Here is a 20,886-nt window from a genome sequence, read left to right as displayed (position 1 = left end):
AGAAGCTTCGAGAATCGGTTTCCCCAACCTCCGGTCACGAATCGCTTACAGTGATGTGCCCCGATACGTAAATTCTTTTGCCTGCGCCAGGGTCCTGTTCCAGCGCTTGAATGGTCCCGTGGCGGCTTGGTGACAGGCGCCGGATCCCACCCGCTGTCCCCCGCAGTTCGGCGCTGGGTGTTTGACGAATGGCTCTCTCCTGCCTACCAATTTCCAGAGCAACGGGCAACCCCAGCCAGCCCAATATTTTCTTCGAATCGCAAGTCAAGAGGCCCCAAGGGCTCCATGATTTGCCTGAGGGCTGAGCAATCGTCTAAACCCTTCCAAACATCCGAAGCGTGATGGGTTGATCGTCCTGCTGCCTTTGTTCGCCGGTTTTTGAACAGTTCCCCGACCTCCAGCCTTTCCCAACTTTTTCCGCCTGGTGCCCCAGTTCTTCCGGGTTGTTGCCAGGAAGCCCCCTCCTCGACTTTTTGGCCGCTCGTGCTCCGAACAAAAAAAAATCCAGAGTTGCTCGCAATTGCATGCGCACCCGCACCGATAACCTAGGATACCCGGCGCTTGGTACCCTCCCCCAAATCCTCCCAGCTATTTTTGCCCTGATGCACCGGCAGCGATACACTGCCTGACCTTGTCCCGGGAGTCACGCCGTTTTGACGCTTCATTTTGCGGGACCAACCGCATATTACAATCCGGACCCCGGTAGTTGACGACTTTCTCCTGCAATACCTCGCAAATGAAGTTTTTCTCCAAAATATCGTCCAAAAAGCCAAACTCCGCCGACGAGGAGGAGGACCAGCAAGCCGCCTTCTTCGAATCGTCGCAACCATCCTCGCCCACCAAGTCTCCTACCAAGTCGCCCACGAAATCTTCAGGTTCTCGGTCGCCCACTAAAAAGCCTGCTTCTTCCCAGCGTGCCCCCTCGCCGAACTCGCGCGAGTCCAAGCCGCAAACGCAGCGCACCTCGCGCCCCTTTGGGCGGCACCCAACCGACGCCGGGCGCCGTAAAAAGATCGACCCGGACACTCACCCCCTCAACCTGCCGCCCGAGCAGCGTAAGCGCCTGTCGGAACTCTCTGCTATGAGCGCCCGCAATTCAATGGATGTCGACAAAGAGCCCGTCAACGGAGGCAACCCCTCCTCGCCTCCTGCCCCCCCTCCGCAGGCGCCGCCGCCGCAGTACCAGCCGCCACGCCCGGCGAACCCCCCGTCCCATCAGAACACCTTCACCGTGCCTGTGACCAACGGTGCCGATGTGCCGTCGACAAACGACACCGCTGACGAAGAAGTCCCCGCTCCCCCGCCCCACCGATCCCAGCCTTCCAGCCCTGTGCAATCAGATGCCGAGCAGGCCGAGACGTTCAAGAATGAGGGCAATAAGTTTTTCAAGGCGGGTGACTACACCCATGCCGTCGAGTTCTACACCAAGGGTGAGTCCAGGCTGAGTCAAGTCCCACGTCGTACAAGCCGCGAGTGTGTGTTACGGTCGGCTAACGGAAATGAATTATAGCTGTCGTCCTCCAGCCCAGCTCGGCCACTTACCTAGGAAACCGGGCGGCAGCGTTCATGTCTGCCGGCAAATACAGTGATGCCCTAGAGGACTGCAAGCGGGCTGTTGACTTGGATCCCCGCAATCCCAAAATTCTCCTCCGCCTCGCCCGTATCCACACTAGCCTAGGCCAGCCCGAGGATGCCATTGCCACATTCGGTCGCATCCAGCCGCCGCCGTCCGCGAAGGACATGGCTCCCGCCAAGGACATGCTTCGTCATCTCCGGGCAGCACAGCAGGCTCTCCGGGATGGTACGGCCGCATCCATGGTTTTGTATCCCCTTGACATGGCGGAGAAGCTGCTCGGTGTCGGCGCGCTGAAGCCCAGAAAGTGGCAGCTCATGCGCGGCGAGGCCCTCTTGAAGATGGGTGACGCCAACTCTCTTGGCGAGGCTCAAAACATTGCCATGTCCCTCCTACGCATGAACAGCCAGGACCCCGAGGCCCTGGTGCTGCGTGGCCGGGCCCTGTACTCGCAGGGCGAGAACGACAAAGCCGTCCAACACTTCCGGAAGGCACTCAGCTGTGATCCCGATTTCAGGGATGCCATCAAGTGGCTCCGGACCGTCCAGAAGCTGGAGAGGATGAAGGAGGATGGTAATACCCAGTACAAAGCTGGCCGGTGGCAAGCAGCCCTCGACCTCTACACATCTGCCCTTGACGTCGACCCGGCGAATAAGGGAACCAACTCCAAGATTCTGCAGAACCGCGCCCTGTGCCGGATCAAGCTCAAGCAGTACGATGATGCCATCGCTGACTGCGAGAAGGCGGTCAGTCTTGATCCCCAGTACATGAAGGCCCGCAAAACCAAGGCCAACGCTCTGGGTCTGGCGGAGAAGTGGGAGGCCGCCGTCCGGGAGTGGAAGTCAATTCAGGAGCTTGACCCCGAGGATCGGACCATCGCCAAGGAAGTGCGGAAGGCGGAACTTGAACTTAAGAAGTCGCTCAGGAAGGATTACTACAAGATCCTCGGTATCGAGAAGACCGCGACCGACAACGAGATCAAGAAGGCCTACCGGAGACTGGCCATCGTCCATCACCCCGATAAGAACCCTGGCGACGCCGACGCCGAAGCCCGCTTCAAGGATATCAGCGAGGCATACGAAACACTGATTGATCCTCAGTAAGTATTTGTATAATTTTTACCTTGGCCTTGATATTCCAAAACTAACATGACTGCAGGAAGCGCGAGCGTTACGACAGCGGCGTAGACCTGGCCGACCCGTCAGACATGTTCGGCGGCGGCGGCATGGGCGGCATGGGCGGCGGCATCGACCCCGAGATCCTCTTCTCTATGATGGGAGGCATGGGCGGCGGTATGGGCGGTGGCATGGGAGGAGGCATGGGTGGCGGCGGCCCCTTCGGCGGCGGCGGCGGCGGCGGCTTCCCTGGTGGCCCCGGCTTCTCGTTCAACGACCGGGGCCGCGGCAGAGGGGGCTTCCCGCAGGGCTTCCAATTCTCGTGACAACCCGACGACGAGGGAGAGTCGACTGATGACGGGAGCGAAGATGCTACCTCTGACGAGGATGACCGCGACAGCCGACAGCAGCGACGGAGCCAAGGCCAGGACGGATGGGCCCGCAGAAACGGGACCGGTGTCAAGGAGGCCTGGCGAGCCGAAGCCGAAGAGCAGAAGGATAGACGGCTGGAACAGCTGCGTCGGTTCTGGCTGGTGCTGGTCGTGGCTGCCGTGCTTCTCCCTCCGTATGTTCTGGGTGTGCTGGTGGCGGGGAGCGCCGTTGTATACATTTGCATGGGGGTGGTGACGAGGTCGATCGGGGCGCGTTAGGGACGGCAGCACCGGTTGGGTTGTCATCGCGAAAAGATGGATTGTCTTTTTCGGCATACTAGACTACTGGCCAGTTCACCACAACATTGAAGGAGGCGTTCACGGGGTCATCTTATTCACGACATTGGCTGCCCCTTGTCTGGCATGAGCACATCATTGGCATTTTCTACAGATAGACAGGGAGCGAACTGTTTTTCCTTTCCTCATCATATCCCTCTGGTTTCCTGGTTCCCGGTTCCTGGTTTCCTTGCTTCGATGTGCCTATGGTCTCCAGTCCCATGGGTCACTATATGTGTATAGACTAGTCAGAAAAGCCTTTATGGAAGTTGTTGGGAGAATTAAGCGATCTGGGTCTCAACAACCCGCTGTGTTTCTTTTTTAAACCAAGATCAATTCACGCTTGTGCAATAACTATGTAAATGAATCTACGGATTATTCATATAATTAAGCAGGTACATCCAATCCCCCAGTTACCTACCAGCTAACCAAAACGGTGCACATCCACCGCCCCGGGCCGCTGTGCGCCGTGCATCGTGCGCTGTCAAGCAGCCTGCCACAGGGGATCGTGTGGGGCTTCTTTTGGGTTCTGTCGCGTTGCCGCCAACTGACAAGGATGTGGAGCAGCGGGAAGCTTTGACCCCTGCTTTTTCGATCTGGAGGCCACGATTCACTTCCAGCTGCACTCCGCAAAAAAAGGCGACGGGCGCAGACCGGACTGGACAACTGGACACCTGTGGAAAGTGGAAAGTGGAAGAAGCCGCCACATTGCATTATCCCAATTCCTCTACTTCGAGTGTGGACTTCGCTCTTTGTCCTGTTCGTCAACTACCAGTCTCTGAGTTGCATCCCATTTTAATTGTGCGGATGCTCCAACGTCGGGCTTGCTCCTTCTCCCCATCCTGACTGTTATCCATTTCCCTTATTATTGGAACCACCCTTGGATTGGATTCGTTGCATTTTAAGGAACACGCACACGCACACGCCAGGGTACCACCCGGGTCCAGCGACTGCCCGCCATGAGTACCGACTACGCGTACGACGAGGAGGGCTATCTCTGGCCCTTCTTCGTTTTCACCCTCTCCCTCATCATCACCGTCCCCCTCACATACTTCCTAGTGAAGCGGTCGCGAGACCCAGCAGCATCTTTCCCGCGCATCCAGACGAGCTTTAAACATGACCACTCAGCCACGGTCGACTCCTTGCGCAAGAAGGAGAAGCGCAAGGACAGGAAACTCTGGTTGACCTTTGCCGTCGTCACGGGCTGGGCTGTCATGGGCTACATGCTCTACCTCATCCAGACGACCGAGGCGCCGGTACACAAGCTCTGGAACCCGTACGATATCCTCAACATTCCCGAGTCGGCCACCGAGAAGCAGATCAAGAGCACATACAAGAGGCTATCGCTTCGGCTGCACCCCGACAAGGCGAAGCCGGACCCGGCCAAGAACGAGACGATCGAAGACCTCACCGCCCGCTACGTCGAGATCTCCAAGGCGTACCAAGCGCTGACCGACGAGGACATCCGCAACAACTACATCCAGTACGGCAATCCCGACGGGAAGCAAGGCTACAGCATCAACATTGCGCTGCCGAAGGTCATCGTGTCGGACGGCAATGGCAAGTACGTCGTGCTCCTCTACTCGGCGCTCTTCGGTGTCCTCCTGCCCTACCTCGTAGGGTCCTGGTGGTACGGCACCCTCAGGCGCTCCAAGGAGGGCGTCCTCATGGAGAGTGCCAACAGGATCTTCCGCGAATACAAGGACGGCATCGACGAGGGCGGCGCCGTGACCGCGCTCAGCACTGGTAAGGAGTACGAGGAACTCCTGAAGGGAGACAAGGCGGACTCGGGTCTTTCTAAGGTGGAGTCCAGGGTTCTCGCCGAGGGCGAGCTCTCCCCTCTGGCTGGCGGCCTGTCTGTTAAGGACAAGGAGAAGCTCGAGGACCTGGAGAGCGGCCCGCAAAGGAAGGCATTGGCGCTGTTGTGGGCTTACCTGGGCCGGATCGAGCTGGATGACGCCGAGCTGAACAAGGCCAAGTTTGCCGTTGCCCCGATCGCGCACTCCCTCAACAAGGCCCTCAACGCTATCGCCCTTGCCTACATGAACACGGGTCCGCTCCTGGCCTCTTACTACACCAGCCAGCTCCTGATCCAAGCCCTCCCTCCCAAATCGTCGCCCCTTCTCCAGCTGCCCTACTTCACCCCAGCCGTCGTCAAAGCCGCCGAGGGCGACTCGCGTGTCCACACCAGCGTCCAAAATTTCATGGACAGGCCAGACGCGAAGCGTCGCAGCTTGGTGGTAGGCAAGAACCTCCTTACCGAAGAACAATACCGGGAAGCCGTCAGCGTCGCCAAGCAACTCCCCTACCTACGTGTCGCCAAGGCCTACTTCAAGGTCACCGGCGAGCGCTTCATCATCCCGTCCTCCCTCGTCACCCTCGTCGTCAAGGGCCGTTTCGTGCCCCCTGGCAGCGAGAAGGTCCCCGAAATCAACACCGCCGAGTTAGAAGACATCGACCCGGCGGAAGACGACCTGGACGCCATCTCGGGCCGCAAGACCCAGAAGCTCGTCGGCAAGGACGAGAAGACGGGCAAGCCCATCTACGAGTCGGCCGACGCCGAGCTGATCGCGGCGCCCCTCGCCGCCGCCCCCTACTTTGCGCGCGACCACAGCCCCAGGTGGCACGTGTTCCTGACCGACTCCAAGCAAGGCCGCGTCGCCGTCCCGCCCTTCACCTTTGCCCAGTTCGACTGCCCCATCTTCGAGGCCGACGGCAAGACCCCCACCTTCGCCATGCAGACCCTCAAGGCCCAGTTCCAGGCGCCGCCCCAGGCCGGCCACTACACCTTTGTCATGCACGTCGTGTGTGACAGCTATGTTGGGTTTGACACCAAGATGGAGGTGACGCTTATTGTGGAGGAGGCGAGCAAGGCGGCGGAGATGGAAGTCGAGGACGAGATTAGTGAACCGGAAGAGGGTGAGTCTTTTTTTTTCTTCCTATTTTTCCCTGCTCGTTCAAAAATGAACATGCCACTGACCACATGCAGATTCTATCGCGGGCATTATGCATGCCGCTAAGGGCGGTGAGCCGAAGAGGAGGAAACAGCCAAAGAAGGTGGAGGAGTCAGACTCGGACGAGGAGAGCGGGACCGAGGAGGAGGAAGATGATACCAGCGCCACAAATACGGATACCGAGCCGGAGGATTAGATTGGGTTTGCTTAAGGGTTTTTTGTTTGGTTAGGTAATTCCGGCTTCTGATAATTGTACATACCGGCGCTTCCCCGTTGCTATGGGCTGTTGATGTATGTGGCTGTGTGCTGTGGGCTGTGGATGTTGGTTTCAAAGCGACCTCTCTACACTTCTCTCTCCTTCTGTTCGCTGGCTTGGATGTATATGTGTGTGTGTGTGTATGGCGTGGGCTGCTTTCTGTTGTCAGAGGCATGAGGGAATTAACGATGTAGGCTTTGTATGTAGTATGCGTCTGTAGTATGCGTCATGGTGCGTCGGGGACGGTTTGGGTATGATGTCTGCCTGCTCAGCTCACCGCTCCGGAGGTGGTGGGGAACACAAACAGGCAACTCGATGGACACTCGTTCTTTTCCGGCATATCTCACTCAGCCAGAGGTCCTACATCCAGGCACCCGTCTAGAGAAGTGTGGGTGTGTCTATCATCTGAGGGCGAGTGGGCCACATCAACCCCCGTCCCAACGGCTACCTGCAGTTGAGGGATAACCTCTAGGCAGCTCCGATGAACATTGGGGAGACGGGGACGCGTACTTCATGCCTGAATAGTTATGGTCCTCCTGCCCTAGTAAAGGGTTGCAGGACGCGTCATGGCCAAGGAGAGTGGGTACAGTAAGGGATTTAACCACAAGTATCACCGTCGGCCCGTGGAAAGATAATGCCGGGGATCGGCTTCGATGCCTGGTATTATTGCTTCTCTAGTGACTCTTCTGCAGACGTATACTAGTTGGGACAATTATAGGTTCAATAACCCACAGTGGGTTTCATCCAAACGTACCCACATGGGTATCTTCCTCACCCCCATTGTTTACACCGCTTTGACATACCCATTTCAAGATGTCTATCACCATACCAGTGACGTACCGAGGGCAGCGGGGCCGGGCATACTTCTTCGCCTTGCCTGGCCCGAGTTAGCAGGCCAGGACCAAAAACATAGCGAAGTTTCGTACCATATCAGAGTGCCTGCCTCCGGCGAAGGCGGCTAGTTGGCGGGCCTTTTGACCTTCACGCCGACATGTTTATGTGTTCGAGCCGAGATTTCCTTTCGGCCCTAAGCATGTCGGAGTGGTTATGCTCACTATCCCATTGATGGCGCTGCCTTCAGAAATCCTTCTCGAAGGCGTCGTTGAGATAGCCGACGAAACTCTCGCGTAGCCGTTCCGCCGCCAACACCCCAACTGCTTCAAGCCCAATGCCACCCCGGTTCAGCGCCACGAACGCCCGCCGAAACCTTTGTAGTTGTGGCAACACCACTTTCTTCGCCGGTAGTTCTACCACTAGGTCGTCCCCTGCTCTGCCTCCGCTCGGGTTGCTTACCCTCGGCACACGGACCGCTCCGCCGCCCTCGTCCGCTTGCCGCTCCAGGATCTTCTTGACAACATCCTGCGTCTCGCGCTCCAATATGTACAGGTAGTCGCCGCCGGGGTCCTTGTCGCGCTGCACGGTCGACTGGTTCGGCCTGACCAGCTTCCTGCCCTCACCGGCGATGGTGTCCCAAATCTTGTCGAATACCTCCTTGGTCTGCGCCTCGTCGTCCTCCCATATCAGCGTAAACAGCGGCGAGTCCCAACGCGCCATAGGGTTGGGCTCTTCGTAGCGGAAAACAAGGTTCTCCCAGCTGGCAGGCTCGTACGGTTCCGTGTCGTCAACATCGTCGTTGTTCTCATCCTCCGCCTTCTTCTCCCCGTTCTCTTCCCCCTCCCCCTTCCCCTCCCCCTCCCCCCTCAACTTCCGCCTCTCCAACCTCCCCTCATTCACCCCCCTCGCCCTCTCCCTCCCCCCCCCAACCTGCAGCACACAGCTCGGCGTACTCAAATTCTTCGCCTCACAGTACAACTGGTAGCGCCAGCCCTTGATGTAGTTGAGGCCGTCGAGCACGACGATGTCGCGCGGCGAGAGCACGCGCTTGACCGCGCCGAACGCCGCCGCGCGCGCGTCCTTCTCCGAGGCGTTAGCTGAGCGTACGTGCGCCGGGAGCTGCGCGGGGGACAAGTCGTAGACGGTGCGGGGGATGGAGAGGGTGTCGTCGGAGATGAGGTGCAGGTTGTAGGGGGGTTTGGGTTTTGGTTGGTTTGAGGTTGAGGTTGGGGTTTGGGTGTTGGGGGATGGGAGGGCGGCGATGCGTGCGGCGAGGTAGGCGTGGAGTTGGCGGGCGCGGGTGCTTTTGCCGGAGGTGGGGAGGCCGGTTATTGTTATGAGCTGTGTTGAGGGAGGGGTCTTGTTAGTAGTTTGTTCAGGTGGGATGGGGGGTATGGAGGGCGTACTGGCATAATTAGGGTTGTGTTGGTCCCGAAGAGGGATCACGTTGTTATTAGAGATTTTCGTGATGGTGGCTTTGGTGTTTAGATTCTGGGGAGAATTATGGCGGGGCATACTGTGTAGCATGGCAATGGAGGGGCAATTTTGGGAAGACCCACTCTGCTGGTATGACATACCAAACCCCAGAAAAGTCAGGGTTACAAGGGTTTCTTCAGTCTGCGTCAAAAGAAACACCTATTGTTACGAATACATTCCGATCCCCTGTCCCAATGTGCCCTCAGTTCAAACCAAGGGATACTTCAATCTTACATAGCTCGTAGGAGCTCTGGATTCCCAAGAAACACTTCTCACGGGCCGTCACTTTAGCTAGCTAACGGTGAGCTACACAGCTTGTCTCACAAAATACCTCAGATCTCAGCCGTCCGGTTATCAAGGTCACACAGGAAAGCAGCGGGGGATAGGGGTAAACGCAAGGTACGAATATCATGAAGCTGTAGCTTCCATCCAATCACCGCCAGACCTCATCCAGCCTTAAGCCGTTCCCGCCCCCCTTCTGGGAAACTTGATTGTGACTATGACCCATGCATGCGGCTAAGGCGAGATGCCCTCAACATACAGGTAAGGCTGATGGGGCGAGTGCAGACACACTCAGACAGAAGGTCTCCGAGTGGTTGTGTGGGGGTATTGTGAAGAGTCGTAATTTCTTCATCTTGAGCGTCAGACTCGGGAGCCGCGGACACCACATCCCTCCCGCGTCGGGCTATAAAAAGTAGCCGCCAGGTTCTTGGTGATCGATCCGAAATTTGACAACATGGCGTTGATGCACTGGGTTTCACCGGATTTCATTTACCCCCGACCCGAAGCTGTGGATGAACAAGGGTGGGATCTGGGGGCCGGGCCACCCATGCATCTTTCCGATATCAGTTTCGGGCCGGGATGCCAAGGGGCTGTAACGAACTTTTTGTTGTTCCATGTTTTGGTAGGCTGTCGATGCTTCTCGTCCTTGGTTCATAATGGATCCCGGTCACTAATAGAGAGTGTCGGTGTTGGGATTTGGGTTACACGATGACATATCCTGATTTTTCCAGCCACAGCTAGCGCGCCTGGGAGTGAATGGGAGACATCCACATATGCCGATGGCTCTGCAAGACCAGGGCGAAGTCCAATGCACCTGGGTTGATTGGGCGTTCTTTGCTCCGAATGTTCGGTGCAGCAATTTCCCCAGCCCGGAATGTGGTCCGTGCTGCATCGCCCAACCACTAGCGTAGGGCTGTGTGTTGCCTTTGTGGATCGGGTTGCAACTTCGAATCTGTGGCTTGTTGAACGGAACTTTCGTTCGCTTTTTTTTTCTTCGACCCGCGGAACCCCAGACGTTCCGAGCCCCCAAACCACCAAACTGGACCCACAATCCCCCGTACCTACAACGGTTCCGAATCTCAGCGGTCTGGCTGGTCGGGTTAACACCGCAACGGCCCCGCTAAGTCAGAACGTTGTATCCTCCCGTTGCTGACCTGGAGGCATGTATGGAGAAGCGGCTCGTTTCCGTCGTTCCGCATCGGGTCCTCCGAGCCGAGGAGCGACAGATCATAACCCCACGGCCTGGTATAGATCAGGATCGACTCTTAGGTTGCCCAGGGGAGGGGACGAAACAAACAATCCGCCTGTTGCCCATTGCCCGCCGCCCGTTGCCCGTCTGAGCCGCCGAAGCCATGGCGTGACTTCGTGTTCGCGCGTGGCTTCCCCATCCCGCATGCAGATGCAAAGGCGGGAAGGTTTGGGGGAGCAAAGATTTCTGGAACAAGCCACGATGCGTCAATTGCACGCTGCAGGGCATGTTGGTGGACGCGACGCGCTGACGAATCAGAAGCCCAGGCACCATTTAAGCTTTTGGGGTCTCTGGTGCTGGGAGCCTCGCCAAGACACGCCAATCTCCCCACTCGTTAAAAACGCCTTCGCACAGGTAGCCCAAAGAGGAAATACCCCTGCTCTTCCATCCCATCGCAAGTGGATGATGATAGTCCGGTACTTTCAAACCACCACGTTTGCAAGCTTGCCCCGACCAGAGCGCCCGATCTCCCCCTGGTTTTCTTCACCATGACCGCCACAACCGAGAGCCAGCCTCAAAGAGCCTCAGGTATCGGCATAACTGAAGGCTGTGGGCAAGAACAGGGCAAGAACAGGGGCTGTGTGCCGTCTCCTCACCCTTGGTCCGTTGCAGGGAACCGCTTGGCGTTCGCCAGACATCCGCCACATCTGCACCTCGCCAGGGCCAGTTGAGCCCTACGAATCGAGCATTTGACTCAGGAGACCCTTTCGGAGCCTGCAGGCACGGGTCGACGTTCACCCACCGCGTCGGGGATATCTGCTGCGGCCTCCGCCAATTCTGCGACCACACCAGTTCCAGCTTAAAGGAGCTGATAACCGGCCGGGCTCTCAACGAGGCATCTTCGCAGCAACTCTTGACCGACGACAGGCGACCTTCGACATAGCGGATTCTGCCCCTTTGGTCCACACGTGCCACTCGGGCCGACGCCCCTTTTTCCGCCGCCCCCGATTCTAGACCAAACGCCGCTGAGGCCTGGACCTCAGACTAGTTCGCGGCGATCAGCTGGCGGCGTTTTTGCCATTGCGGGACGAGCCGTGAAACTCCTCCGGCGAATGTTCCGGAAGAGGCGGACTGCGCCGTTGGACGCGTCGTCTCACCGGGCTTGACCCAAGGTTTGGCGTCGAGTGTCATTATTCTAAGATGGTTTACTGCGGGAAGCCGAGCAAGGGGTGCTCCAACTGCCGGGAGCGGAAGATTCGTGTAAGTCGTTTTTCTGCTTTGGAACGCTGCTCCGCCACAACCTGTCTCCGCAAATTGGCGGAATGAACCTCTTCATTGGTAATGCCCGTGTTGAACTGCCCACTAACAAGACCCAAGTGTGACCAGAAGGAGCCGGGATGTGGCCAGTGCGACAAGAGGCAGCAGAAATGTCCTGGCTACCGGAATCTCGTCGACCTCATGTTTCGCGATGAGAGTTCCCATGTCATCAAGAAGGCCAAGGCCAGGGCCCGAAAGAAGGCCAAGCTGGGAATCTCGCCACCGGGCACACCGTCGGACACGGAAAGCCGGTTTTCTGCTACGCCTGAGCCTCGCTCGCGGACGTTGTCCTTGATCGTCCCCCCAACACCAGCTGCGGGTAGCCCAGCCAGCCGAAACCACGACGATAGCAGCATGCTAATGTCGCCCGAGTCGGGGAGCTGGCCAGTGACACCGCCAATGGCACAGCTGTACACCCTTCCGCCGGCTTGCCAGGAAGATGGCTTTGCCTATTTCTTCTCACGATATGTCACAGCCGACGAGACGGTATCACACCAGAAGTTTGACTTCCTTCGAGACGTCTGGCGGCCTTCGCCCTCGTCGCCCGACACACATATTGACGGCGTTCTGGCTAGCATGACGGCAGTCGGACTCATGGGGCTAGCGAGCACGGCACAGTCACCAAGCTTAATGGATGCCGCGAGAAAGTCATACGGGACGGCACTACGGTTGACAAACCATGCGCTGCAGGACCCGGCCGAGGCCGTCAAGGACAGCACGATGCTGTCGGTTCTCATCCTCGGCGTGTTCGAGATGATGACGGAAAGCACGCCACGAACAATGACGGTCGAGGCGTTTCAGGAGCATGTTAACGGAGCGGCGGCGCTTGCGCGGATGCGAGGGCCCGCACAATTTCAGACGCGCGCGGGGAGACGCATGTTCTCGATGCTGTGCCAGAGAGTTGTCGTCAGCTGCGTCCAGCGAAACGTACCCATGCCAGACTGCTTGATCGAGCTCTGGCACGAAATGTCAAAAACGACAGAAGCCGGGAACCCCGATCAACGACTGATGCCACTGATGTGGCAGGTGCTGCAAGTGCGCTCCGATATTAAGAGCGGATTCCTGTCCGACCCAGAGATCATCGTGGACAGACTGATTTCCATCGATCAAGACATCGAGAACCAGACCTCCCAATTCACACCTTCTTGGAAATACCGCATTTTCCAAGTAAAACAGCACCACCCGGCGGTCTTTGACGGCATCTGCCACCTCCACAGCTCCCTCCACCACGCCAATGTCTGGAACCACATCATCACAACGCGCATTCTCATCCTCGAAACAATCCTCGCTGAAATCTCCCGCGACCTCTCCAGTTTCTCCCCGACCCTCGACTCCACCCGTTACCTCGAAGCGCACCGCAAAGCCCGCAGAAAGCTCAGATACCTAGTCCGCGAAGTCACCGCCAACGTCCCCCAACAACTCGGCCTCATGAACCCAGCCGACGGCACCATCGGCAGCGGCGACGACGACGACGACGCCGCCGCACCCATCGCGACCGTCGAGATCCGCGAGACGCCCTCGCCGCCGACCTCCCCCTCCGCCCGGTCCTCCGACTCCGCGAGCAGCGTCTACAGCCCGCTATCAGCAACGGGCGGACCGCGCCCCGCCTACCCCTCGGGCCTGACCATTCTCGACGTCACCGAGGGCCGCGACGCCGAGGACAAGGCCGAGCGCTACATGCTCCTGGTCTCGGCCACCAGCAGCGTCGTGTGGCCGCTGTTCGTCGTCGGCATGTCCACCGCCTGCACCCCCGAGATGCGCGCCTACGTCGTCGGCCGCCTGCGCACCCTGTACATGGAGACGGGCATCCGGCAGGCGGACGCCGTGGCCAATCTGCTCGAGGAGCATGAGATGGTGGTTGGGACTGAGGTCGGGGCTGGGGCAGGGGCAGGCATAATAGGGCACGGGATGGGGTCGGGCCCGGGGGCGGCGTGGTTGGATATGGAGCTGAGGGAGCCTGGGCAGCATGCGGTGGCGGGGCCTGGGTTGGTGGGCGAGGAGTATGGGCTGGGGCTGATGCCCTTGACGAGTCCTGGGGTGATGAAACCGGAGTTCGATATGGTTTGGGGGTGATGATGGGGGAGTAACATAGGATGAAGGGGAGGGGGGGTACTTGACCCGAGATGAATATGCGGGCTCGAAATGCTGGAAACGGAAATCGAAGGCACCAGCGACATACCAGGCAGGATTTTGCATACTTTAGCGTGTACCATTTTTGGCTATCTCTTGTATATACCAGCTGCTTTATCGCAGTCATGATAAATCTCAGACCGAACAACCCCGAAGCCCACTTTTTCCGCCCGAACGCCGTGCCATGCCTGAAAAGAACTATCAACTGTATCCCTCACAAATTAATTTACCCCAATTCCCCTCCCCCATCACCAAGAATCAAAATTCCCAAACCCTCCCGTCTTCACCTTCTTCCTCACCGGCTCCTCCCACGTCTCCACCACCTGCCCACCACCACCACCCCCTTCCCCACCCCCCTCCTCCTGCTGCTCCTGCTCCCGCTGCGCAACCACCCCCTTCAAATACCTCCCCACCCCCTTGGCCTTCGCATCCTCCTCCACCACCCCATCCTCCCGAATCCGCTTCCCCGTCCACGTCGTGCGATCATCCTCGTTCCCCCCCTGCCGCCTCACCTCCTCTTTACTCTTCACCTCCGCTTCACGCAGACTCTTCTCCTTCAAAAACTCCTCAAACGGATCAATCAGCACGACGACCTCCTCGATGCGCAGGTCCTCCAGTGGGCGGTTGGAGCCGTCGTCGGCGACGGGGGCGCGCTCCAGGGCGTCGAGGGTCTTGGCGGTGGCGGCGTCGTCGGCGACGATGCGGCCGAAGACGGTGTGCTTGCGGTCGAGGTGCTTGGCCGGGCGGTAGGTGATGAAGAACTGGGAGGAGTTGGTGTTGCGGCCCTTGTTGGCCATGCTGAGCACGCCGCGCGCGTCGTGGATGTAAGGGCCTTCGAGCTCGTCCGCGAAGGTCTTGCCCCAGATGCTTTGGCCGCCGCGGCCGGTGCCCGTCGGGTCGCCGCCTTGGATCATGAAGTTGCGGATGTTGCGGTGGAAGGACACGCCCCGGTAGTAGCCGCGTTGGGCGAGCCGGAGGAAGTTCCATACGGCTTTGGGGGCGGTGTCGGTGTGGAGTTCGAGGGTGAGCGGGCCGAGGTTGGTGTCGAGTCGTGCGTAGCCTTTGTGCTTGATTCGTCGGGGGTGCAGCATCCATTCCTCGTCGGAGAGGACGGCGCGTTCGCCGGATGTGGAGGGGGTTAGCCCGGTGGAGGTGAAGGAGGCGGCGGCGAGGCCGGTGGTGTAGGCTGCGGCGTTGGGGGCCAGTTTCTTCTCGAGGATGGATGGGGCGCGGGAGGTCGGGGTGGAAGATTTGGTGGTGTTCAGCGCTTTGGTGCGGTTGACGTCGCCGCCGCTTGCGCGGGCCTGGCGGGCGCGCTCGACAGCTTCTTTGGCGCGGAGGACTTTGTCGCCTATTCGGCCGAGCGCGTCGATGTTGATGCTGCCCTGCTCGCGCTGCGCCGCCTGCTCTTTTGTGAGGAGAGCGTCTTGCCCCTCCTGGAGATACTTGAACTGGCTGAGGTCGCGGCTGGCAGCGTTCTGTGGGTCTTGTAGCGTGATGATATCCTTGCGGCTGAATTCGACGTCGTCCACCAGGTCCCGCCACGACTTGGCCTTGATGTTCATGCGCTCGACCGTCTCCCAAGCGAAGACATTAGCGTAGGTGCCGTGCCTGATCGCTACGACGTGCGTGTTGTCGGTGAGCACTTTAAACGTGACTGGATCGATGAAGTCGCCCTTGCCATCTGATGGCACGCCATTGCGATCGTCCTTCTCGGTGGTGTCGGCGTTGCGCGAGAAGTTGAGGCGGATCAGGTCCTTGGCGGCGAGCGGTTCGCCAGTGACCGGGTTAGTCTTGTGCTTCTCCAGCCAAGCGCCGATAACCTCGACGTCAAATATGGTGCCATCTAAGGTGCAGACGGGGTTCTTAAAAGGCTGGAGACTGGCGGCGCAGAAGTTGAAGGGCAGGCGCTTGAAGCTCGCGTGAGTTGCGCCTTCGCCGCGTTGGCGAGCATTCGAACCGACACTGGCGCTGTAGGCATCCGAGGATGACCACTCGGAGTGGGTAATGTATAGCTTGTCGGTGCCTTTCCCCATGCTTGCGGTGCCAATCGAGAGGTTGAGGGAGGAAAGATTCAGACTAAAGTCGTGAAGCAAAACAAATGACGGTGCTGGTGGATGCACTGGATGCACTGGATGCGCTGCAATACCCAATCTTATCGATTACACACCCCTGTTGGTGGCACAGATTCCCGTGGTTGCAGCGCGGCTAGCGGGGGCCCCACTCATCCTGTTCTCTGCCAGGCGTGCCAGGCCAGTTTCGAGCAGCCCGGCCAGGCATGCAAGCTCAAATGTGGATCCTAGTCGCCGCAGTTCCATGTTGGAGATGCAAGCTTGCGCAACGAGCATCCACCAGATCCGAGACCCTCAAACTCCAGTCCACAGACGAGGTTCAGGACTTCTTTCATCTCGACCACAACCCCGGTCGCCAACACCAAAGCTCCCTGTATTGAGGCATAGACCACACGAAAGCGAATCGATGACGAATCCCACGATTGGATCTCGTTAACTCCTGAATCCCAGACACATCGCTCCCTCCCTAATCGGACCTGAAGCACCAACACCCACCAGACAGAGGCCGCGGTACTCTACACACAACCGACAATGAGACGCTGGGCGAGTTCCCTATTTTTGCTGCTGCTGTCAGTATGGACGGCGGCGGCATTGGAGGTCAAGCTAGTAAGTAGCAGCGATGACGTCTCGACTCCCCGGCCGAGCTAACACCACGCGCAATAGGACCAAAACGAGAATCAACGATGCGCCGGTTTGTCCCTCCGACTCCGAGCCCATTATAGCCTCGAGCTTGGCTGACAATGGACAGGCATGTACAGCAGGAAATCGTGGGGCGGCGATGTCGACCCCTATATCCACGTCAAGTTCACGGGCGCCGGCAAGGACGAAGGCGAGGACCCCGTGGTGAGCCTGCTCATCTTCGATTGGATGGATCAGGAGTTCCTCGATGTGCTGCCGGGCAATACGGAGCGGGCGGCCATCTGCCAGCAGGAGTTCGTCGATGCCGGGTACTGCAATGAAACCGAAATTGGGCAATTCCTGGTCTCGCCCAACGCCACCGAGAAGTCGGTCAACGTCATCTTGACCAAGGCGATGCACCTCAAGAATTCGAAACCCATCAAGTATCCCATTTCCAAGACGGGCTACTTTTGCGTCGTTACCGAGAAGTTTGGCGCAACCAGCTACGAGGCCATCGTCGAATTCCGCAACGCCTTCGGCGAGCTCCCGGCTACCCAGATTCCGAAACTGCCCTTCTATGGCGGGATCTCCATCGCGTATGCGTTGGTGTTGGTGTATGTATAGCTGATGGCGAGATTTGAATAACGCTGACGATCGCAGATTCTGGGGTTTCTTGTACTTCCAGCATCGTTCCGACATATGTAAGTGATGGTTGACGGCATATTATCACGGCGCTTAGCACGGGCTAACGTTCTCTGCAGTGGCTGTGCAAAACTACATCACAGCAATCCTCATCTTTTTGGTTATCGAGATGATCATGACCTGGGGTTTCTATAGTATGTCTTCTTGCTACCTCACCCTCGCAACCGCTGACCATCCCAGACTATCTGAACCGAAACGGGTCGAACGTCGGCTCGCAAGTCCTTCTTGTCGTCGTCGCCGTCCTCAACGCCGCCCGCAACTCGTTCTCCTTTTTCCTACTCCTCATCGTCTGCATGGGCTACGGCGTGGTCAAACACACTCTCGGCCGCACCATGATCTACGTCCGATGGCTCGCTATAGGGCACTTTGTGTTCGGCATCGTCTACGCCATAACCAGCTTGGTTGTGAACCCAGACACGGCAGGGCCCTTCGTGCTGCTCATCGTCCTCCCGCTCGCCGGCACGCTCACGGCCTTCTACGTCTGGACGCTCAACTCGCTCAACTGGACGCTCAAGGACCTGCGCGAGCGCAAGCAGCACGTCAAGGAGACCATGTACCGCAAGCTGTGGTGGTGCATCCTCGTCTCCATCATGGTCATCTTCGCCTTTTTCTTCTTCAACTCCTTCTCCTTCGCGTCGGCGCGCGACCCCGACTACGTCCCGTTCCACTGGAAGACGCGCTGGTTCGTGCTCGACGGCTGGCTCAACATTGTGTACTTCGCCGACGTCGCCTTCATCGCCTATGTCTGGCGCCCGACTGCCAACAACCGCCGCTTTGCCATGAGCGACGAGATCGCGCAGGAGGACGACGGCACCTTTGAGATTGCCAACCTGGACATCGGCAACCCGGATGAGTCGGACGATGACGAGGAGGCGAGGATCGAGGGCGCGAAGCCGGCCCAGGGGCAGACCCAAGCGGCCGGGAGCGGGTCACAATCTGCTCAGCCACAACGCTCGCAGTCGTCTGCGGCTGGCGCGGCGGCAGCGAGGAAACCGTCGCCGCCCATGCCGAGGGAGTCGTTGGATGGCGAGACCATCTTTGCCGTGGGTGAGGACGGGAAGTTCTCGTCCGACGACGACGACGATGACGACGATGATGAGGAGAGTAGTGAGGAGGAGTCTGGGCGGCTGGTCAGGACGAGGAAGTAGATGTAGGAGGGGGCGGTTTCTTACGTAGTGTTGAAGGGGTTACCTAGATTTCCATCAAAACGGGTTCGTGTGAGATGGAGGGTCGAGCTGTAGTATATATATATGGCGATGGCTGACTGGCGTTGTTGGGTGGGACTATTGGTATCTACTAGTATTGCATCGCGTTATTTCAGCGTATTTTGGCCCTACAAACATTGCGACGGCCACTGTCCATCGGGTCACCCTCGCTGTCTGTTGTTCACACCTTTGAATTGTACATTTCGTTTATCGTACAACTAACACTACCCAAATCTAGGAGAGGGTAATCACCTCCGAATCATCCTACATGCCGTAACCTCCCCACAAACCAACACGCCACCAAGCACTCGCACTCACGCTCGCACGCTAGCATGCATCACCCCACCCTAACCAACCACACCCCCCCCAAACCCAACGGGCCTCCTCCTTCCCTCATTCTCCGGCAAAATCGCCAACGCCTTATACAACTTCCCCATGCCATTCGGCCCCCTATCCACCAACCTCGCCCACGCCCTCTTCACATCCTCCACCTTCTTCCTCCCCTCCCCCCCCCCCCCAGCACCTTCCCCCTCCCCCACCGCCCGCACCAACATCTCCACCCTCTCCCTAATCCCCAACCCCTCCAAAAACCCCCCCTGCCCCACCGGCCCATGCACCTCCACCCCCTCACTCGCCCTCGTCGCCGCCTCCGCCACCGCCGCAAAATCCACGTCCGCGCTGAGATCGGTCAAGCCCGGCTCCGCGAAGGGACTCACCCGCCGGTGCCGCCGGATGCCGCGCAGGGAGTTGGTTGGGATGGAGCCGTCGCCGGGGCCGTAGTCCAGGATGAGGGCGGCCCCCGAGGGGGTGGGTTTGGGGTGGGAGGGGCCGCCGCCGATGCGGGTGGCGAAGTCGGAGGCGTAGAGGGCGGCGTCGGGGGAGATTTCGATGAGGGCGCCGCCGCCGCCGGTGGAGGGGTGGGGGGTGGGTTTTTTGAGGGCGCGGTAGCGCGGGGAGGATTCGGGGAGGTAGAGGGCGTGGCGGGTCGGGGCTTGCGCGCGGGTGAGTTGGAAGTCGGGAGGGGGGGTGTCGCGGGATTGGGAGGGGGGCGTGTTGAGCGTGGTGTGGGTTGAGCCTGGGGGGGTGGGGGAGACGAGGAGCTCGCGCCATTGGAGGGTGGGGTGGGAGGTTTTGGTGGAGGGGGAGGAGGCGTCGGTGGGGGAGGGGGTGGTGGTTTGGGAGGGGGGGACCGAGATGAGTTCGAAGGCGTGGATGGGGAGCGCGTCGAAGAATTCGTGGGCCATTATGAAGGGCATTTTTTCGGGGGCTATTGTGTGGGATGGTAGGTTAGCGAGGGGAGGGGAGAGGCAAAGGGGGGGAGGGGAGGGGGAAACGTACCGATGGGTATTGATTTGATGGTCTCCGTCCAGACGATGGGAAGGGCGTTGTACTTGCACACGCTGTGGTAGCCGACTTTGGACTCAGTCATGGGGGCGTCCTCGCCGCAGAGGAGGTTCTTCTGGGCTACCCTCAACTCTGGGCTAGCTTCAACCATGTAAATGGCGTCGATGCTGTTGGCCATGGCGGGGAACCTCTGGATGGTCTGTAGCAAGTTAGTCATGTCTGAGAGAAATATAAGCCCCATCTCCTAACCACCTACCCGTAGCATGTCGTCCATCAACGTGCCCCGGCCAGGGCCGACCTCGATCAGCTCGACCCCCTTGGTCGGGCGGCCCTGAGCCATCCACTCAGTCACGTACCAGATGGCGCAGAGCTCGCCAAAGACCTGGGAAATCTCAGGAGACGTCACGAAGTCGCCCTTCAGACCGAACTGGTCGCGACCCTCCTCGAGTGCGCCGGTGTAGTAGCCGCCGATATCAGCAGTCAAACACATGCGCATGTAACTAGCGAGCGGTACAGGGCCGGTGGCCTAGTTAATGTAAGTAAGTGACTGCTACCGGGAGGGTACATTAAAATATTAAAAGTGTTCCTTGAGAGACTGAGTAAACACAAGTGAACATACCTCGATGGCTTCACCTAATTGCTTGGCTAAGGGAGTTGACCATTTTCTTTCTTCACCGAGACCATCATGTAGTTTTTCAGGACTCTTATTTTGTAAGTTGGCGGCTGTCGAGGAGAAGTGCCGTGATGCGCTCAAGCTCAGGCTGGGACAGTGTGGTAATGAGCTTCGAAGTGAGTTGAGAGTGAGAAGACGACTTCTGTGAGCAACACTTTTGGGTTGCACAGCACCGTGGCGCGCGCTCCTCAGCGTTCTCAGTGCTGCGGACTTCATGTTGTACACTTTGAGCAGCCGGTATCACAATCACGCTTGCATGGTTTGGGACTGGAGTGAGGTCGGTTGCTCGTTTATATCTCCTGTGGAGGGGAAGCTCAAGCTTCAACTCGAGCTTCTGGTGTGTTACACCCCCCCAAAAGTTCTTATCGATTGAGCTCCCTTGTCTTCGTCCCAATTCAAACCCTAACCCTGGTGCTACCCCTGAGCCCCTGTCTGAGTG

The 20,886-nt window shown here is 58.6% G+C and overlaps 7 protein-coding genes across 7 annotated transcripts; 4 read left to right on the top strand and 3 right to left on the bottom strand.

Annotated features, from left to right (window-relative positions):
- The first annotated feature begins 435 nt into the window (after positions 1–435).
- Positions 436–3,248, top strand: F5144DRAFT_280526 (uncharacterized protein). Its single transcript, XM_066783700.1, has 3 exons — positions 436–1,430; positions 1,511–2,672; positions 2,732–3,248. Exons 1-3 carry the CDS (start codon positions 737–739, stop codon positions 3,012–3,014), a joined length of 2,139 nt encoding a protein of 712 aa, XP_066641047.1. The 5' UTR covers positions 436–736; the 3' UTR covers positions 3,015–3,248.
- A 1,026-nt stretch (positions 3,249–4,274) lies between these two features.
- F5144DRAFT_280484 (Sec63 Brl domain-containing protein) lies at positions 4,275–6,689 on the top strand. Its single transcript, XM_066783699.1, has 2 exons — positions 4,275–6,314; positions 6,385–6,689. Exons 1-2 carry the CDS (start codon positions 4,355–4,357, stop codon positions 6,543–6,545), a joined length of 2,121 nt encoding a protein of 706 aa, XP_066641046.1. The 5' UTR covers positions 4,275–4,354; the 3' UTR covers positions 6,546–6,689.
- A 567-nt stretch (positions 6,690–7,256) lies between these two features.
- Positions 7,257–9,001, bottom strand: F5144DRAFT_630935 (chromatin associated protein KTI12). The gene is made up of 3 exons (XM_066792435.1): positions 8,846–9,001; positions 7,532–8,780; positions 7,257–7,482 (listed from the first exon to the last, which is right to left on the bottom strand). Exons 1-2 carry the CDS (start codon positions 8,849–8,851, stop codon positions 7,683–7,685), a joined length of 1,104 nt encoding a protein of 367 aa, XP_066641045.1. The 5' UTR covers positions 8,852–9,001; the 3' UTR covers positions 7,257–7,482; positions 7,532–7,682.
- A 2,585-nt stretch (positions 9,002–11,586) lies between these two features.
- Positions 11,587–13,776, top strand: F5144DRAFT_494355 (uncharacterized protein; the record flags this gene model as incomplete). The annotated part of the gene is made up of 2 exons (XM_066786028.1): positions 11,587–11,646; positions 11,764–13,776. 2 exons carry the CDS (start codon positions 11,587–11,589, stop codon positions 13,774–13,776), a joined length of 2,073 nt encoding a protein of 690 aa, XP_066641044.1.
- A 118-nt stretch (positions 13,777–13,894) lies between these two features.
- Positions 13,895–15,949, bottom strand: F5144DRAFT_576489 (uncharacterized protein). Its single transcript, XM_066789136.1, has one exon. It carries the CDS (start codon positions 15,867–15,869, stop codon positions 14,082–14,084), a length of 1,788 nt encoding a protein of 595 aa, XP_066641043.1. The 5' UTR covers positions 15,870–15,949; the 3' UTR covers positions 13,895–14,081.
- A 161-nt stretch (positions 15,950–16,110) lies between these two features.
- On the top strand, positions 16,111–18,592 carry F5144DRAFT_576488 (lung seven transmembrane receptor-domain-containing protein). The gene is made up of 6 exons (XM_066789135.1): positions 16,111–16,511; positions 16,569–16,596; positions 16,654–17,137; positions 17,184–17,224; positions 17,285–17,359; positions 17,406–18,592. Exons 1-6 carry the CDS (start codon positions 16,437–16,439, stop codon positions 18,371–18,373), a joined length of 1,671 nt encoding a protein of 556 aa, XP_066641042.1. The 5' UTR covers positions 16,111–16,436; the 3' UTR covers positions 18,374–18,592.
- F5144DRAFT_514316 (putative S-adenosyl-L-methionine-dependent methyltransferase-domain-containing protein) lies at positions 18,593–20,758 on the bottom strand. The gene is made up of 4 exons (XM_066786592.1): positions 20,394–20,758; positions 20,031–20,300; positions 19,769–19,973; positions 18,593–19,697 (listed from the first exon to the last, which is right to left on the bottom strand). Exons 1-4 carry the CDS (start codon positions 20,661–20,663, stop codon positions 18,778–18,780), a joined length of 1,665 nt encoding a protein of 554 aa, XP_066641041.1. The 5' UTR covers positions 20,664–20,758; the 3' UTR covers positions 18,593–18,777.
- Between the last annotated feature and the right edge of the window lie 128 nt (positions 20,759–20,886).

The sequence above is a fragment of the Chaetomium tenue genome (genome assembly GCF_020726465.1).
Source record: "Chaetomium tenue strain MPI-SDFR-AT-0079 chromosome Unknown F5144scaffold_5, whole genome shotgun sequence".
Classification (NCBI taxonomy): Eukaryota; Fungi; Ascomycota; class Sordariomycetes; order Sordariales; family Chaetomiaceae; genus Chaetomium; species Chaetomium tenue.
This window is presented reverse-complemented; position numbering and strand designations above follow the sequence as displayed.

Excerpts from the sequence above, each read along its gene's own strand:
- F5144DRAFT_280526 (XM_066783700.1), top strand. The coding sequence starts at position 737 with ATGAAGTTTTTCTCCAAAATATCGTCCAAAAAGCCAAACTCCGCCGAC. Across the intron at positions 1,431-1,510 it reads CGTCGAGTTCTACACCAAGG|CTGTCGTCCTCCAGCCCAGC; the intron begins GTGAGTCCAGGC and ends AATGAATTATAG. Across the intron at positions 2,673-2,731 it reads GAAACACTGATTGATCCTCA|GAAGCGCGAGCGTTACGACA; the intron begins GTAAGTATTTGT and ends ACATGACTGCAG.
- F5144DRAFT_280484 (XM_066783699.1), top strand. The coding sequence starts at position 4,355 with ATGAGTACCGACTACGCGTACGACGAGGAGGGCTATCTCTGGCCCTTC. Across the intron at positions 6,315-6,384 it reads GATTAGTGAACCGGAAGAGG|ATTCTATCGCGGGCATTATG; the intron begins GTGAGTCTTTTT and ends GACCACATGCAG.
- F5144DRAFT_576489 (XM_066789136.1), bottom strand. The coding sequence starts at position 15,869 with ATGGGGAAAGGCACCGACAAGCTATACATTACCCACTCCGAGTGGTCA.
- F5144DRAFT_576488 (XM_066789135.1), top strand. The coding sequence starts at position 16,437 with ATGAGACGCTGGGCGAGTTCCCTATTTTTGCTGCTGCTGTCAGTATGG. Across the intron at positions 16,597-16,653 it reads CGAGAATCAACGATGCGCCG|GCATGTACAGCAGGAAATCG; the intron begins GTTTGTCCCTCC and ends GACAATGGACAG. Across the intron at positions 17,360-17,405 it reads CATGACCTGGGGTTTCTATA|ACTATCTGAACCGAAACGGG; the intron begins GTATGTCTTCTT and ends TGACCATCCCAG.
- F5144DRAFT_514316 (XM_066786592.1), bottom strand. The coding sequence starts at position 20,663 with ATGAAGTCCGCAGCACTGAGAACGCTGAGGAGCGCGCGCCACGGTGCT. Across the intron at positions 19,974-20,030 it reads TGATGGACGACATGCTACGG|ACCATCCAGAGGTTCCCCGC; the intron begins GTAGGTGGTTAG and ends AACTTGCTACAG. Across the intron at positions 19,698-19,768 it reads CATCAAATCAATACCCATCG|CCCCCGAAAAAATGCCCTTC; the intron begins GTACGTTTCCCC and ends CCCACACAATAG.